General features: G+C 36.9%; 1 protein-coding gene across 3 annotated transcripts in view; it reads left to right on the plus strand.

Moving 5' to 3' along the window:
- Positions 1 to 10,539, plus strand: part of ANKHD1 (ankyrin repeat and KH domain containing 1) — a 90,723-nt gene extending 80,184 nt beyond the window's left edge. Inside the window, exons 29-35 of one of the 3 annotated variants that reach the window (XM_039836287.1) lie at positions 1,642 to 1,791; positions 1,957 to 3,569; positions 6,754 to 6,930; positions 7,975 to 8,226; positions 8,765 to 8,940; positions 9,612 to 9,776; positions 10,048 to 10,539. In XM_039836287.1, the coding sequence (XP_039692221.1) occupies positions 1,642 to 1,791; positions 1,957 to 3,569; positions 6,754 to 6,930; positions 7,975 to 8,226; positions 8,765 to 8,940; positions 9,612 to 9,776; positions 10,048 to 10,107 (2,593 nt within the window). In that variant the 3' untranslated portion in view covers positions 10,108 to 10,539. The remainder of the gene's footprint in view (positions 1 to 1,641; positions 1,792 to 1,956; positions 3,570 to 6,753; positions 6,931 to 7,974; positions 8,227 to 8,764; positions 8,941 to 9,611; positions 9,777 to 10,047) is intronic. The other 2 variants (XM_039836288.1, XM_039836289.1) reach the window with 2 other exon arrangements.
- Positions 10,540 to 13,023: the final 2,484 nt, after the last annotated feature.

Below are 13,023 nucleotides of genomic sequence, written 5' to 3' on the forward strand. Positions count from 1 at the left end.
TTACCTAATTAATTAATGAATAATGTGAATGTAGTTATTATTTTAAACTGTATTGCCATACAAAATCTAAAGTAGGCTAAAGCAAAATGAGAAGCAATGTGCAAATTTTGCCTACGTATTTTATGACACGACAAATGTTGGCTTTAGAATAACAAAAAATATTTTATTAAAACATAAGATTTACAGAAGTTTAGACAAACCATACAAAATGGTTACAAGCTTCTTCTTCAAGGGAAGATTCTTCTCTTGACAGCAAAGTCACAATCTTATTAGTGAGGGCTGTGATGTTCGTTTAATGGTCCCCTTTTGGTTCATTCAGTCAGGCTTATCCATTTACAATGTTTAAATAAAGACCTGAGTACAGATCGTATTCTGAGGATCTGGTTAGCTGCTTTTCACCAATGCAATTAGATCACCATAAAAAGGGGGAAGGGAACCTGTAAAATTACAACCACCTTATTCTTCAAAAAGGAAAAAAAAAAGTACAACCACACCCCTGCAGCTAACTCTGACAATTTCCATCATTTCCACTGCTTTGTACTTAAACCATATAGGGGGAAATGAATACAAGCAGAGAGGGGCCACTGCTTTTAAATGTTCTGCACCATCCAGATGATACTTCTAGCTTCTGCTCATGCTTTATAGCAAGGAATCAAGACAAGACATAGATGTGCTAAGGTGCATTTAATCACCAAAGACTGAGACTTTTGGGTTTTTATTCTGTAAAATATAAATGCAAACAAAATTTTATTCTGTCCATTAAATGCAAACAAAAAAGGAAGAAGTCTTGGCACACAGAAGTGATGCACACTTGATGATCAGATCAGTTTAAGTATTATTCGTGTCATAAAGCCTACTCCATGATCTAGCTTTCAAAATATCTAAATATATTCTTCCCACCTTGTCTATATTAAGATAATAAATTTTGATTATGGAATATATTTTAGGGGCTGCAACTGGACATTCTTCTGGAAGGAATATTTCAAGTTTGAAGGTCCCTCCTCCCTCAAAGGGGAAATCCTAGGCTTCACCAATGCTCACATGAAAATAATGGGTGTTGCTCTCATATAGTCTTGTCAGCAAATACTGGGTTACTTTGATAACCCTGTCGGGTAGTCAGGCCATCTTGTTAGATACCAAGGTCAGCCTCTGGTCTTCTGTCTGGCTCTGCTTACCTCACACACAAGTGGAAGTCCTGGGCTCCACTTGTGAGTTGCTTTTCATGTAGTTCAAATCTAAGGCTTTATTTTTTTAAGTATATATTGCTAAATATATGTTATTGATATTGATAAGCTAGCTTCTTATTCAGTATGAAGTTTAACAATATGGTATACATTATTTTAATTTAGAAAGTTAATACATATGGTCACTGCAGTTTCCTTAACATGATATTTTGGACAAATTTGAATGCTTAGATAATATAATTTTTGTTTTCAATGGCAATGCAATTTTTACCTTTACTAAATTAAATATAAGAGGTCAATTTTTAAAAACTTCTAGTAATTTGCACTTTAAGATTTGAGAAATATCATTCTATAAATGTCCATGAACATACTTACTGAGACATCTTTTTTAATAAAAGACATTTACTATTCAGAGACATTTGATTTCATAAGCTCATGTGTAGTCTTCATTTTTTAGGTCAAAGAAATTGTCTGTTCCAGCTTCGGTGGTTTCCAGGATAATGGGAAGAGGAGGATGCAACATCACTGCAATACAGGATGTTACTGGTGCCCACATTGATGTGGATAAACAAAAGGATAAGAATGGCGAGAGAATGATCACAATACGGTAATTGTGAAGAATGTATATTGGTAGTTCTTTGTGGAAATTAAAGTTTATTAGAAGTATACTTTTGTTAGGTGTGGTAGAATCAAGAATTTTCTTTTATGGTAAAGATTACCTTTTTTTTATGTTTTTTTAATCTTGTTTTTTTTTTGTTTGTTTTCTCTTCAGGGGTGGTACAGAATCAACAAGATATGCGGTTCAGCTTATCAATGCACTTATTCAAGATCCTGCTAAGGAACTGGAAGATTTGATTCCTAAAAATCACATCAGAACACCTGCTAGCACCAAATCCATTCATGCAAACTTCTCATCTGGAGTAGGCACCACAGCAACTTCCAGTAAAAATGCATTTCCCTTGGGTGCTCCACCTCTTGTTACTTCACAGGCAACAACATTATCTACGTTCCAGCCCACTAATAAACTTAATAAGAACGTTCCAACAAATGTACGTTCTTCTTTCCCAGTTTCTCTACCCTTAGCTTATCCCCACCCTCATTTTGCCTTGCTGGCTGCTCAGACTATGCAACAGATTCGGCATCCTCGCTTACCCATGGCCCAGTTTGGAGGAACCTTTTCACCCTCTCCTAACACTTGGGGACCATTCCCAGTGAGACCTGTGAATCCTGGCAACACAAATAACTCTCCAAAGCATAATAATACTGGCCGTCTACCTAACCAGAATGGAACTGTTTTACCTTCAGAGTCTGCTGGACTAGCTACTGCCAGTTGTCCTATCACTGTCTCTTCTGTAGTTGCTGCCAGTCAGCAACTGTGTGTGACTAATACCCGGACTCCTTCATCAGTCAGAAAGCAGTTGTTTGCCTGTGTGCCTAAGACGAGTCCTCCAGCAACAGTGATTTCCTCTGTGACAAGCACTTGTAGTTCCCTGCCTTCGGTCTCCTCTGCACCTATCACTAGTGGGCAAGTTCCCACCACATTTCTGTCCTCAAGTACTCCTCAAACACAGCTTTCTTCACAAAAGATGGAGTCTTTCTCTGCCATGCCACCCCCTAAAGAGAAAGTGTCCACACAGGACCAGCCCATAGCAAACCTGTGTACCCCATCTTCAACTGCAAATAGCTGCAGTAGCTCTGCCAGCAACACCCCAGGAGCTCCAGAAACTCACCCATCCAGTAGTCCCACTCCTCCTTCCAACAACACAAAAGAGGAGGCCCAGCCATCCAGTGTGTCTGACTCAAGTCCTATGTCAATGCCTTTTGCATCTAATTCAGAACCTGCTCCATTGACTTTGGCATCACCAAGATTGGTTGCTGCTGATAATCAGGATACCAATAATTTACCTCAATTAGCTGTACCAGCACCTCGAGTTTCTCATCGAATGCAGCCCAGAGGTTCTTTTTACTCAGTGGTACCAAATGCAACTATACACCAGGATCCCCAGTCTATTTTTGTTACAAATCCAGTTCCTTTAACACCACCTCAAGGCCCACCAGCTACAGTGCAGCTTTCTTCAGCCATGAACATCATGAATGGTTCTCAGATGCACATTAACCCAGCAAATAAATCATTGCCACCTACGTTTGGCCCAGCCACACTTTTCAATCACTTCAGTAGTCTTTTTGATAGCAGTCAGGTACCAGCTAACCAGGGTTGGGGAGATGGTCCACTATCCTCAAGAGTTGCTGCAGATGCCTCTTTCACTGTTCAGTCAGCGTTCCTGGGTAACTCTGTACTTGGACACTTGGAAAACGTGCACCCTGACAACTCCAAGGCACCTGGCTTCAGACCACCCGCCCAGCGAGTTTCTACTAGTCCAGTCGGTAAGTTATTAGAACTTTTGCTGCTGCTCAGTTTGGGGCTCTAACACCATCATCTAATCTTCCAAGATAATAAAGCATTTGTTTTGTACATAATATTGCATGATCTTAAAGAAATGAAAGTGTGTCATAAATAGGAAAGACCCTTTAATGATTGCTGATTGAGTAGGCCAAAAAGTGGCTCTAGGTAAGTCACTCATACATAATGAGTTAACTCTGTATGATCTCTCTGTCCCTCATAGAAAGGACCTTGGGGCAGTCCATTTTCTTAGAATTGGTGTTAAGATATTAATAAAAAAGAACTCATAGGATGCCTCAAGGACTCCAGTTGTATAGACTTTTTAAAATCACAGATTTTTAAAGTGATTTTTTGATATTATATGCCACTCTGAACAAGCTCAATCCCGTCTGATTTCGGAAGCTAAACAGGGTCGGGCCTGTTTAGTACTTGGATGGGAGACCACCTAGGAAGACCAAGTGCTGCAGGCGTAAAAAATAAAAAATAAGGATTGTAAGCTGACAAGGTCCTTGCAATTTGTGAGGTCAACCAAGGCTTGCCTCACCTAAAAACTAGTAATAATAATTAATAAAATAACAATAAATAAATAAAAATCAGTGATTATTTACATTTCTCAAATTTAAAAAGTTCAAGTTACAAAGGCGTTTAGGCACCAGCTCATAATCTTCTTTCTTGGTTTTCAGTCTTGGATGCTCAGACCAAATATTAAATGTTGTTTAATAGTACTCTATATTATTTATATAAGATGAAGCTGTTTGAAGAGATCCAGTCATTTGTGGGCTCTACTTTTAAAAAGACCAGCATAGATTCATCTGTTCATTTCTCGAAATCAGAAATTAGCTGCTGAAAAAATATATAGAAAGATATGAGGCCAGTGTTGGCTTGAAGATACTTGAAATTAGAATCTATTTTCCAGAGTGTAAGAGCTAAATTTCAGTCCCATCTGCACTCTTCTGAAAATAAATTAGAAATTGTGGCTGACCTAGGATGAGGGTAAGAGGAACTATTGTCACTAAGAATTTTTCTTCTAGTTGGAAAACTGTCCCATAGTGCATCCTTCCTTTTTTGCTAATTATAAACTGATCTATGTTATTTAAAATTTGTGAGTTCATGGATATGGTATAGCCAGTCTTAGCTTTCATCTCTGATGTTTTTCCATTTACTGTGTTTTCAGGAAAACATAACTGTTATTTCATCTTTCTAACAGAAATTCAAGCTTACCTAAGACCATCTATGGTCCAAAATATTTTCTAGATTTTTTTTTTCTATAAATAGGTATCTATTTTAACTTTTCATTTGGGAAAACTATTTTAATAGAGGTTTTCATAGGTCCCAAGGTGAAAGAAGAGCTCGTTGCCACATCTCAAGCTGTAGTAAATAGCATTAATTCTTGACTTATCTGGCACTAATATATGAATTTAGAGTAACTTAGCCAGAGTTGGACTTCAGATCTCTCATATTCCAGTGTTTTAGTTTTTGCATTCCACATACTGTATCACAGATGTGCAGGTGATGAATGTCTGGAAAAGAAAAGAGTCAAGGAAATCATCGATCTAGTTTGGTAGAAAACAAGGTTTGGGGACCTTAATTATTCAGATTCATAGCATCAAAATTATTTATTGCTAATTAAGATAATAATAATAATAATAATAATAATAAAAGCAAGTATTAATCCTTGACCTTTCTGGGATTCAGGATTGATTAAGCTTGATCTAATTTCTTAACTGCGTGGATGGTTTCTTTTGTCGATGCTCTTCTTTCATGGATATAGTTTATTCTCCTGGTTTATAGGTAAGAAATAGTAATACTGAAGAAAATGGGAAAAGGTGAAAAAAATTGAAACCGTCAAGTGCTGCTGGTGGAAATTTAAAATTATACAGCCACTTTGGAAAAACAGTTTGACAGCTCCTCAAAAAGTTAAAGAGACCTACTATATGATCCAGTAATACCAAAGAGAAAACATATTTACACAGAAACTGGTATATAAATATTCGTAGCAGCATTATATGTAATGTCCAGAAAGTGGAAACAACCCAATGTCCGTCAACTGATGAATGGAAAAACAAAATGTGGTATATAATGAGATATTATCATTATGATATATATTACATATAATCATAATGTATTACTATATATTACTATAATATCTACATAATGAAATATAATAGAAAAAAGGAAATATTGATTTATGCTACAATATGGATGAACTTTGAAAACAGTATGCCAAGTGAAAGAAGCCAGTCACAAAAGACCACATTGTATGATTCCTTTTATATGAAATTTCCAGAATAGGCAAATCTGTAGAGACAGAGAGTATATTAGTGGTTGCTTAGAGGTAGGGATATGGGATAAAGGACAATGGAGACTGACAGCTACAGATTTTCTTTTAGGGTAAATACAAACATCCTAAATTGATTGTGGTGATAGCTGCACAGCCTCGTGAATATACTAAAAGCCTTTGAATTGTATACTTTAATCAGATGAATAAAACTTGCTTGAGAGAAGTTTTGATGTTTTTTTAATGTAGATATTAACTACTTTTTCCTGAAGTAAGCACGTATAATCCTTTTTCAGAACCTTGTCCATTTTCCCAAATACATTCTCCAGAGAAAGCCATGGAATTTGAAAAGACTGCTAAATTGAAATTTATGCAAAGTAAATAAAAACTTTGATATATATAGTTTCAACTGTTTTTTTTTTAATCAGATGGAATCCTGAAAATATCATTACGAAGGAAACATGTAGGTTTTGTTATTCATCTTCCATAGGAAGTGACTGAAGTTATGTAGATGCACAACTGTACTTTGAGATTTTCCACAAAAGGGAAAGCCAAAGTTATTGATGGGTACCACTTAATCACAACTTGCTCTCACTCAAGTCCCTTCCAGTGAAAGCTGAGGTTTATCCAGAACATGCTACAGGAGGCCGCCATTCTTAAACATTGGGCTCACTTTTCTATATCTAGTGCTGTTTGGTGATGTTCTTCTGGACTGCAAGAAAAAAATGGGTTTGGGCCATACCAAACAGCATCACATGAATGGATTCTTTTGCCGTACTCTACAAAATTAACAGCATGCATTCTTCTTTTTAAAGAGAAATTAAGTGGACCTTGGACTTTCCATCTTAAAGCCTTGGCTAATCGGATGTCTTGGACCTGTTTTATTTCAGGGTTACCATCCATTGACCCATCAGGCAGCTCCCCATCTTCCTCTTCTGCTCCTCTGACAAGTTTTTCCGGCATACCAGGAACACGCGTTTTCCTGCAAGGGCCAGCTCCTGTTGGGACTCCTAGTTTCAACAGACAACATTTTTCTCCCCATCCTTGGACAAGCGCCTCAAACTCATGTAGGGATCCTAGAGGAACTCTTCCCAAAGAGTCTTGAATAAGTTATTAAACCTTTTGTACCAGGGAATGCTATATTGTTAACTTTAGTTATCTAAATGGTATGCAGATGCCCAAGGTTTGTATTGCAGTCATGGCAAAATGGTCAGTCATTTGTAGGATAGAACACTTAAGAAGGGTCAAGCTATTCTAAGCCAGGCATGTTTATATTGAGAGTTGGGTCAAGAGGTTTTACAAGTAGTTTCATAGACCATTCAGGGGCAGTATTGTGAAATAATTTCATAAGTCTGGAAAGAAGCTGAATTTATATATCTGGTCAATTTGGTATGATTCCTCCTTTATTTTTACATATTAGGCAATCGTATTATTGCCATATATAAGTAAAAGTATTCCTCTGTTCTGACTTGTTTATTTCAGTATTTAGAATCGACAAAGTTCTAACAGGACTTAAACAGGATTTGATTTTTTTTTTTTTTAATGAGCATCATGAGGTAGTCAGTGAATATTGGCTCTTTTAACAAGGAAAACTACCCATATTACCTGACAGTCCCGTTAAGAAACAGCCACAAACTGAATCCTATTATGCTTTGCTAACATTTAACCTTTTTTCTTATGAATACAAAAGGCTGTAGAAAGGGGAAAAAAGAAAACAACTAATATGTATAGAGGGCCAGCAGCTTTTTTACAGACAATATGCCAGGTACTATGCAAACATTGCCACGTGTAAGTTCATTTAAAATGTATTTTGAGAAGATTATTTAGAACCAGAGTAAGAATAAATGTGTTTTTTTTCTTTTCTAGCCTTGTTCAGTTCAATTTGGAAATTTTTAAGATTATTTGTTTATACTTGATATAGGCAGAAGTGGTATAAAATAATGTTTATATAAAATTTACATATTCTCATTTGAGTGATCTTACAAAATTATAAAGGTTTTTTTTTTTAACAGAACCTGTGTTGTGGAATAGCTCTTTCCAACAAGGTTTCTCATGTTCTTATCATTAGTTTTTATATGTAATAAAACAATAGAGAAATATTTTGCCACCAGGTGACTCTCCTATTCCATCTGTTTCTTCGGGATCATCTTCACCTCTTTCAGCCACTTCTGCCCCACCAACATTGGGCCAGCCAAAAGGAGGTAATGCCAGTCAGGATCGGAAGATACCTCCCCCCATTGGAACAGAGAGACTAGCCCGGATTCGGCAAGGAGGATCTGTCGCACAAGCCCCTGTGGGGACCAGTTTTGTCGCTCCTGTTGGACACAGTGGAATCTGGTCATTTGGTGTCAATGCTATGTCAGGTACAGTTACCTTGCCCTCTGTCTGCAGGGATATCTCAAGTAAGTTATAGGTTTTTGCCATTAAAACTTAGTTCTTTAAAACAAAAAAGCTTAGTTCCTACATTTAACAATCAGTAGCAGTGTTTATATTTTTGAAGAATTCAATCCAGTCTGAGAGTCTGGAATGCTAATTTGGATTATATATAATATATGTAATATATATAATAATAATATATAATATATACAAAATAACAGAGTTGGCTAGAAGTAAAAGATTCAAAGCATATTTCCTTTCCCTCTTAAGCTTTTCGCTGTAGAATGGGATAGTCTTTTGAGTTCTTTCAGAGAGCACTTAATCTTTTGAAGGACAAGACAGAATGTTTGGGATACTCAAAGGGCTTCACCCAGTTTTCCAGGAACTTGGTTTGCAGAGATTGTCATGAACATGCCCTGAGCTCTTCAGAAGAGTGATTTTGATAAAATTTAGTATGAAACACAATCAAGTGGTAGTTTTGTTATTTTCTACAAATAAACATCTGTTTTCAATTCTTCTTTCCAGAAAGCTTATCAAGTTGGTCACAGTCTGTGATAGGGAACCATCCAATGCATCAACAATTATCAGACCCAAGCACGTTCTCCCAGCATCAGCCAATGGAGAGAGATGATTCTGGAATGGTAGCCCCCTCTAACATTTTTCATCAGCCTATGGCAAGCAGTTTTGTGGATTTTTCTAAAGTGAGTTGACAAATATCATTGTAACTTGTTTAACACTTTGTCAGCCAATGTGGCACATGTTAAGGAATAGTTTGTATTGAAATCATTCTTCCTTTCGGTGAGAATAGTTTGTTCCCATGACTTTGCCAGATCTTTTCGAGAGTCGATTATGTTGTCCACAGTAGTCTGTCCTCAAACTATCCTGAAGATGACCCTGTCCTCCCAGAAAGCCTGAGTGATTTGGGTTTTGCTGCCACAGCTTTGAGGGAGCCCTCTGTCCCTCAAAAAGCTGGCTACGAGCTCCCAATGCCCTCTTATCTGCTCTAAAAGCTTCCTGGCTGCCGTAAAGCCATGTAATGGCCTCAGGCAATTGTGTTGAGTTCCCTTTTTTTCTTAGCACAAGCTTATCAGTGAAACTAAATATGGGAAAATTAAGGGTATTATATGTGTTCATCAAATATGAGAAATTTCCTGATGATTTGATATTGGATTTAGTTGTTTTTTCCTCTTCTCATTGAAAAGTGGTGCTGATAAAGATAACCACTTTTGGTTTCTCAACACTGTACAGTGCTGTACTTATAGGATCCTCTGGAGTTCTTTGATTGAAGGGAAACTAAAGAAATCTAAACTGCTGTTATGGAATCATCGTCTATAATTACTTCATGGTTAACACTTCCTTTCTGCTGTTTTAGGGTCTGCCAATTTCCATGTATGGAGGCACCATAATACCCTCTCATCCTCAGCTTGCTGATGTTCCAGGAGGCCCTCTGTTTAATGGACTTCACAACCCAGATCCTGCTTGGAACCCTATGATAAAAGTTATTCAAAATTCAACTGAATGCACTGATGCCCAGCAGGTAAAATGGACTTAATACTCCTTTATTTTTTTCAGATTTGTCATGTCATTTTTGGGTAGTGTAAATTCCAAATATCAAAAGTCATGACATCTGACCACCTTGATCTAAATTAAGTTTTTCAATATCAAGATGATGCTACTAAACATTTTATTTCATATATATGTATTCTCCCTAGGCAGAAACAGTGAATTGCCATTGCATTTATATATTCATTTTGTAAATGTCTAAAGATTCCTAATTAGAAATTCCAATTTTTCCTCCCCCTTTTCAGATTTGGCCTGGCACGTGGGCACCTCATATTGGAAACATGCATCTCAAATATGTCAACTAAGTTAGAAGGTCTTACTCTTTAGCCTTGTTTGAGAAACCTATGACCTTGGAAGAACCCTGGGGATTTTTTTTTTTTTAATGTGCCTAACTAAGAAATTTTCTCTGAGGCTTTAGCAATGGAAATTTGATTGCCCATTGTATAAGAAAAAAGTAATTTCCTAGCCACTTGATTATGTTGTCTGGTTAGTTTAGCCATTTTGAACTTAGTGCTTTTGGCTAAACATACTGAATGCTACTTGTATGCAGAAGAGAATTAGATAATTACATGTTTCAACCTTTTAGGGTGGTAAATACATGTACAGTTGTTTACATACTTAAAAGGAAAAAGTTGAGTAAATTTCTTGTCATATATAGTGGCTCTACTTAATGTAGCCTGTATTAATGTGAAATATTTACCAGAATATTCAATAAAAAGATGAACAGTGTTTTAGAAGTGAGGTGTGATCCTTTCAGTGGTCATGCAGATACCACCCAGTCCACAATCATATTGAATCAGGTTGGGTTTCTCACATTTTACACTTTAGAGTCCATTCTTTGACTGCCTTAAAAAAGTACTTTTAAGAGTATTTATCTTCTATTTGGTAAACATTCCTTGTTCTCTTTCTCTTCTGTATCATTTTATAAGTGAGAAAGTTTTAAGCCCCTGCAATGTGTTTTATCTGACATTAGCAGATAGACCACTGATGATTTAGTTCTTTATGGATCTTGAGTATGTCAATAAGAACAGTAGGATTTCAATCGAATGACACTGAACAAACTTAAGGACACCCAAATCATCAACTTCAGGTTCCTTTTGTGCTTCCTGACTTTTTTGTCTAAATATTTTGGTTTTAGGTGTTTTAAGTTTTATTTGAGTTGGAACATAGGAGTGGGCAGCGGTAGGGGTGACTCCTGTAATTCTGTTGTATTGTTAAATCAGCTAAGTAATGTTTATAAATACGTGACTAATTCTGGGCTTAGTTCCATGGCCCCAAGTATGAAGAGCCAATATGTTTAACAAGCTAAACACAGGAACACTAAATGAATTGCTTTGGCCAAACCATAGGCTATGCCAAGAATCTGATGCAATAGAGAAGGAAAAACTATTCCACTGAAAAGAACAGCCATCAACTTTTCATGTTTTAATATAGTTGAATTTCCTGGTCTTATGTATAGGCAATCCAAAAAAGAAAACAAATGTTTGAGGCCGCTAGAGAAGCCAAAGCACATATCAAGGCAAAGAAGGATGCACAAAAAAATAGTAACTAGGAACAGAACCATACAAGCAGCATTTCTCTCATACTAACAGGAATTCTCAGTCTTCTCTATGTGGCTCCCAGAGCCACCATTAGTTGAGACATACCTGCTTCTTTTATCTTCCATATCATCTTACATATGAGAGAGCTTCTTTAGGCTCATTTCTTATTTTCTATTTTGAATGGATTTGGAAAGTATCATTGGTGTTGAAGCTACTGCCTTTGAAGTGCTCTCAAGAGACCCCTTTACCCTGAGGGGGAGAAAAGACCCCTTGGATCACCTACATATCATACTGTTTCCACTTACCACTGACAACAATAAAAATCACCTAATATTAGTGAAACGAATGAAACTACTCTTTATGAAACATACACTAGTGAGAGATGATATTAAGTAAATTACTTAGTGGGACAAAAAGATGAGTTTTGTTTTACCTTAACTATCTACCATACATTTGGATATTCTGGAAGAGGCTTTTACCCTACTTTCTGTGCCTTAAGGACTACAGAATGAAAAATTTTATCTCAGCGCAGGAAATAGAATCCATGAGAAGAGGAGGCAATTATGAGAAACCCCTAGGAGGATTAGAAAGAAACAGGAGCTATGCAATTAATAGTAGTTATTTAGAATACCCTCCTCCCTGCCCTCTTACCAGCACTGCCTTCTTTTCTTTCTATTTGGATCCCAGTAGCCTACTCCCCACCCCATTTTGCCTGCTACAATCTCTTCTTCCTCTGTTTTGCCTCTCCTGGCATTACTTTACTGCCTTTTACCAACTTGAACCTTGGATTAAACCTAGCTCAGGTAAGAACTTAATTACTTTCAAAATATACAAGGGATTTGGGGGGAGGCAGGATGGGTACAATGGAATAAGAATCAGAAAACTAAATTCTATTTTCATTTCTGCTACTTGAAGCTATATTACCTTAGGCAAGTAATTTCTCATTTCTGGGCTTTACTTTCCTCATCTGAAAATGAAATTGAACATATGTGAACTCAAAAAGTCTCCTAGTTCTAACACAAATTTTCTTCTTTTTCTTGTGAATAAGAATGTATGATATAATAATACTGGAAACCAATAGAAAGTTTACATTGCTGAGGTTTAAGAGCTCCCTACCATTGGTTCTCACATGGAATCAAAAGCCTGCTGTTGTGGGAGCCAGTACTGATTTTGAGATTTTAGTGAAGGCGGAAGAAAATCTTACACATCCATAGTGAGCCCCTCAAGTTATTAAGAAACATCCTGTTGAGGCATAGATCAAACCCCATGAGAATAACAGCCTTTTGAGGAATAAAACTATATCATCAAGGTTTCTGGACCCACTTATTTCAAGTTGTGTTCAATGTAAAAAAAATTCCACTATCAATAAAATTATTGATGTTTTAAGACCCTTTGAACCTATTGTGGCTACAGTGTGCTGACTTGCCCTTTTATAGGCCAGTCTGCTTCCTTCAGTCCCTGCTCTCAAAGGGGAAATCCCAACACCTCAGCTAACCAGACCAAAGAAGAGAGTTGGACAGCCAATGGTGGCCTCTCCTAACCAGAGGTAAGAAATCTCAGGTCTTGGAACTACAGTTTTCATCTGTTCTTGTAGATTCTGGTCAAATTCTTCTTCCAACCTCAAAATTAGTGCATGAGGGATCCATCCTCAGTTTGAGGTAGCTTGTAGAGGGGAAAGGC

The sequence above is a fragment of the Pteropus medius genome, unplaced genomic scaffold, assembly GCF_902729225.1.
Source record: "Pteropus medius unplaced genomic scaffold, Ma_sr-lr_union100, whole genome shotgun sequence".
Taxonomy (NCBI): domain Eukaryota; kingdom Metazoa; phylum Chordata; class Mammalia; order Chiroptera; family Pteropodidae; genus Pteropus; species Pteropus medius.